A 5,257-nucleotide genomic window follows, 5' to 3' on the forward strand; every position below is an offset into this window, starting at 1 on the left:
CTGTAGTCTGGGCATTCCTGAACTGGTCTCAAAAGCCCCTTAACGTAGTATCGGATTCGTTATATGTTGTGGGCCTCATAGAAAGGGTAGAGGATGCTAGAATCAGGGATATTGGCAACCGATGCCTATTTGAGTTACTATGTTACAGAGAGCGGTTATGATAAGGGATGAGAAGTATGCTGTGATTCATGTCAGAAGCCACAAATGGATGGAGGGCTTAGGTGAAGGGAACCAGCGAGCAGATGACTTGGTGGCGACAACCATCCCTGTCAATAAATTAGCTCAGGCCCATGAGGCCCACAGCATGTTTCACCAGAATGCTAAGGGCTTGTGCAAACTGTATATTAGTCTAAATGATGCACGGGGGATTGTGCGAGCATGCCCAACGTGTGCAGGACATGGGCCTGGTTTAGGCTTAGGAGTCAATTCTCGGGGACTTGGCCCCCTGGAAATTTGCCAGATGGATGTGACGCAAGTGCCAGAATTTGGGAAATTAAAATATGTGCATGTCACAATAGATACTTCTAGTAGATTCATCTGGGCCACTGCCCAAGCAGGGGAAAGGGTGATACATGTCACCCGACACCTAACACTATGCTTTGCTACCATGGGGTTGCCCTGGATGATAAAAACAGACAATGGCCCCGCATATGCTAGCAGGAGTTTTCAACAATTTTGCGAGAAATGGGGGGTACGACATATCACCAGCATGCCTAACTCTCCAACCGGTCAGGCAGTGGTGGAGAGCACAAATCAGACGCTTAAGAGGTACATAGAGAAACTTTCTGAGGTAAGGGATCCCCAGGAATGCCTGGCTAGGGCATTGTTTACAATTAATTATCTGTGCATCTTTGGGGATAGGGAAGAGGCATCAGCTCAGATTCATGGGCGGGTACCCTCTCAAGGTAGCGACAAGCCGTTTTTCGTAAGATACAGAAATCCCAAGACAGGGATTTGGGAGGGCCCCTCAGAGGTGAAATATGGGAAGGGGTTACATGTGTGTGCTCACCCCAACAGGTCCACTGTGGGTCCTAGTGAAGTGGACCAAAGCAGCAGTGTCTATTTCTACTGATACTGACAGGTTGCCACCTCAACAGCCAGGCAGTCCTTCAGGTGTCGCAGCCAGGGAACCTATGGATGACCTGGGCGAACAAGACGGGCCAGACTGACTTCTGCCTGAGTCTTCAGTCGGCCACTGAACCTTTCCGGACCTGTCTGATCGGAGTGCCGAGTTATTGGCTGGAGAGCTTTCAAGGATACGTAAGAGATAATCCATGTTCTCGTTACAACACTTCAGAACAAAGTGCATGCTTGATAGAACGACTAAGTGACTCCTTGCCATGGGACCCCCAACAGCTGGATCTCCTGGGTTCCCAGGCAGTAGGAAACGCTTCAGCGGGATGGAATCAAACATGCTTTTGCTTCGGACGATCGCACCAGGGCCTTAGTGCTCGGGCAAGTATCCTTAAGCAACTGTGGGACTATGTGGATAATCCTTTTTTTGACGCAACAGGATGGACAGTGGTCTCCCCCCATAATGAACAGGAATTCTCGGTATGGGGGGCATATTGCGGTTACAGCAACCAAAACGGGGAAGGAGGTAACCTACGACTGTGGTATGGATATGGAGCAAGCCTTTCCAAAGCCGATTCCCAACCTGCACTGTGGAATAATGACTCGGCTAAGGCCCTACCCCCGGGTGTATTTTTAATATGTGGTGACCGGGCGTGGGCAGGCGTTCCTGCCAATGTCCAAGGAGGACCTTGCTATCTTGGACAGTTAGCACTGTTCGCTCCCCAACATCGTCAATGGCTTAATGTCGCCTCTGGTCTGCGTAAGGCCAGGCGACGGCGGAGTACGCGCCGCCTGACATCAGATTGCAACGATAACATTGATTTATGGTTGGCTACTGCCCAGGTGTTCGCTTCATTCCTTACGCCGGGCGTGGCAGCGGCCCAAGCGTTAAAATAGTTAGAAGCATGTTGGTCAGCAAAACAGGCTAACGTGACCACCTTAATCTTTGGATCTATGTTATCTGATATGAATAATCTTAGGCACGCTTTGCTACAAAATCGCGCGGCAATTGACTTTCTGCTTTTAGCACAGGGACATGGTTGTGAGGACTTTGAGGGGATGTGTTGCTTCAACCTTTTGGATCATAGTCGGTCCATACATGAACAACTTCAATGGTTGAAGGAACATACGCAAAAGATTCAGGTTAAAAGAAACCCATTTGATGATTGGCTAGAATCCCTATTTGGGGGGCTGTCCCCATGGCTCACAGCATTAATCAAAGAAGGCTTGTGTTGGCTATTGCTTATTCTAGTTATGCTTTTACTGCTTCGCATAGTGTATAGTTGTATCATGAGGGGTATTGACAAAGCCACACAAAAAGCTATGCTCGTACAAAAAGAAAAAGGGGGAATTGTTGGGAGATGGCTGCAAGAGCAGAGCGGCCATGAGACTGTGTACGAGCATAGCTAGTGCAGCAGCACAGAGTGCATACCCATGAGAAAACATTAGGAGTTAAGATGGGAGACACAACATCCTTGGGGCAGCATGTAAACAGCAGGCTCACATCCGCAGCTGTGCTCTGTGGATATGTGGGGGGTGATAAGCAGATGAGCTCAGTGGCAGGTGTGAATGCTGGCTGAGCATTGGTTGAAGCTAGGCAGCCCACCTGGCTGCCCACCTTGTGCTCCAATAGTAAGTGAACACGTGTATTGGAATTATATATAAACCCTGTGTGTGCAACAATAAAGTGAAGCTTGATCACTCATATTGAGTACTGTCGTGCTTCCCCGCTTGAGAACAATCTGATTAGGACACTATCCTCGGCACCAAATAGCGAATGTTGGCAAAGTGAGACAAAGTGGCAATGTCAGTGTTACATTTCAGCAGTGATGACAGCGACAGTGAGTCACCTCCACTGAAGTAAATTTTTATGAGCATGGCATATAGGCTCTGGCTTGTTGCTGGAGAAAATGCATAGCTAATGGCAGTAAATATGTTGAAAAAGAGCATTTTGTAGCTGAGAATTTGCTCTATTAAATTGTGTCATTGAGCTCTTTATATCTGTTGTAGTTTCCATGGAAATAAATGCTAGCACTTTCAGAGTCACTGATGTACACTGTCACTTGCTATTGTTATTGTGTGCTTTTGTCTAGAATCATGGTATTCAAATATGGAGCTATATGTTATTCATGTACGTAGTTCATAAACTAAAAAATATTTGAGATTGCATTGATCCCTCACCTGCTTCATATTTAATATTTCAGATTAAAACATAATTTTTGTGCTTGTTTTACTGCACTATAGAATTTAAGAGACACGATAATCAATCTCTACAAATCAAATCAAGTAGCATTTTATTTGGTATTATGCATAATACTTGAGAGTAGATTCAGCTCTCTCATGCTTGTCATCAGAACAGTTACACAAACTTCTTCAAAATATAAAATAGGGATTAAGCTATCAGCTGACCACTGTAAATGGTTTTGAGTCAAACAAGTGTTTGAGCTCAGCTCTTGGTCTTGTTTATTTAGCAGCATAGACATACTAACTGGTTGCTAGGTTGGACTTTATGAACTTTTTTGAGAAGTCTAGTGCTTATAAAGTGAAGACAAGTGTGTCACAGAGTTATCTCTAGATCTATCTGTATTTGTGACGGGGGGAACGAAGGCCCACAGGCCCACCAGCCCGAAATGGGGGGATGGAGGAGAGGGGTTGTCAACTGTTTACGGGTCGGTTCAGTCTGGTTCTGCGACTAATGGGGTAAGAGGACCCATGGACCCATACCCAGGAAAGGGGAAAGGGGAAAAGGGAGAAGGGTGGGAAGATGGGAGATGGATCTAAAAACAAAACAGAGGCAATTATCCAAGAAGGAAATTTATTTTACTAAATATGATATCAGAATGCAAGACAACACAATATACAATATAATGGGATTTGAGGCTAATGATTCAAATAAAATGAGAGAGAGTGTCCAAAACTGAATGCCTTACTCTAATGCTGAAGGCAAGATCTCTAGGGAGCATACAACCACAGGCAAGCAGGAAGGGAAATAAAAAGTGGTATCTCATGACTTGAAGATAGTTTTTACCTTTCCCTCTGAACAGAAAGTGGAAATGGAGATGTAGTTATTCTCTTCTGAGAACCAGGTACCTGGAAACAGCGACAATCCATGGAACTGGAACATTAACTCTTTAAACTCTTCAGTGCTCTACATGATATTATAATGTGGAATAACAAAAGTCATAAAACCATGAAAAAGTGTTTCTATAGGGCCTATACAGTTCAATCTGTTCCCTCATAGCGCGCTTCCAAGGCCAGTATCACATAGTTTTATACCATATGCATGTTATTTCATTTATGGTATTTCATTTGTAGGAACAATCTGTACTCAACTACTGCAACCATACGGGTTTTGAGTATTTCCAGAGAGGACTCCCCAACTTCTCTGAGCAGTTCGTTCCAGTGCTCTGTTATCCTTAAAGTAAAGAAAGTAATCCCCACATTCACATGGAACTTCCGATGTTCCAGTTTGTGTCCATGGTCCCTGGTTCTGTTGCTGGGCACTACTGAAAAAAAACCTGGCCACATCCTCTTGACATCCACCCTCAACTTGCTGGCCATGCTCTTTCTAATGCTCTCCAGGATATCATTGGCTTTTTGGCCACAATGGCTCACAGTTGGCTCATGATCAACCTGTTGTCCATAAGGACATGCAAATCTTTTTCTATTGAGTTCCTTTTCAGCAGGTCAGGTTGTACTGTTGTATGTGATCATTCCTACCCAAGTGTCTAGTTCTCACTGAATGACAGCACAGTCTCTGGTGTGTCAGCCACTCCCAGCTTTGTATCATCAATTAATTTGTCAAGGGTGCACTCTATATCTGGGTCACTGATTAATATGTTAACATTTTCCATTGTTTTACCTCTAACTTTTAACACAAACCATTTTATTTCCTATATATTTACTCTTTCTTGTAGACACAGTTACTGTTATTATTCAGTATTTTCTGAGGCCAGTGCCTTGGCACCAGTGTCCCTTCCAGTATCCTATCTACTATCTCATATAAGTGTTAAAGAATCCTCTGAAGCTTCCCTAGGTCTGCTTTCTTCCTGGAACAGGATGTTTTTCCCCTTCTTTTTCTATGAAGATTTATTGAGATGTATCTAACAATTACAAAATGCCCATTTGCAGTGTGACTTCTGTAACGTGTTTTAAGGTTACGTGAGGTAAAATAAAAGAGAAC

General features: G+C 44.3%; 1 protein-coding gene across 1 annotated transcript; it reads left to right on the forward strand.

The window, feature by feature from the left end:
- The first annotated feature begins 1,137 nt into the window (after positions 1-1,137).
- Positions 1,138-2,779, forward strand: LOC109365085 (uncharacterized). The gene is given in 1 exon segment (XM_085215645.1): positions 1,138-2,779. A coding segment is annotated over 1 exon segment (1,347 nt). The 3' UTR covers positions 2,485-2,779.
- The last annotated feature ends 2,478 nt before the right edge of the window (positions 2,780-5,257 follow it).

Source organism: Meleagris gallopavo, chromosome 1, assembly GCF_905368555.1.
Source record: "Meleagris gallopavo chromosome 1, MGAL_WU_HG_1.1, whole genome shotgun sequence".
NCBI lineage: Eukaryota > Metazoa > Chordata > Aves > Galliformes > Phasianidae > Meleagris > Meleagris gallopavo.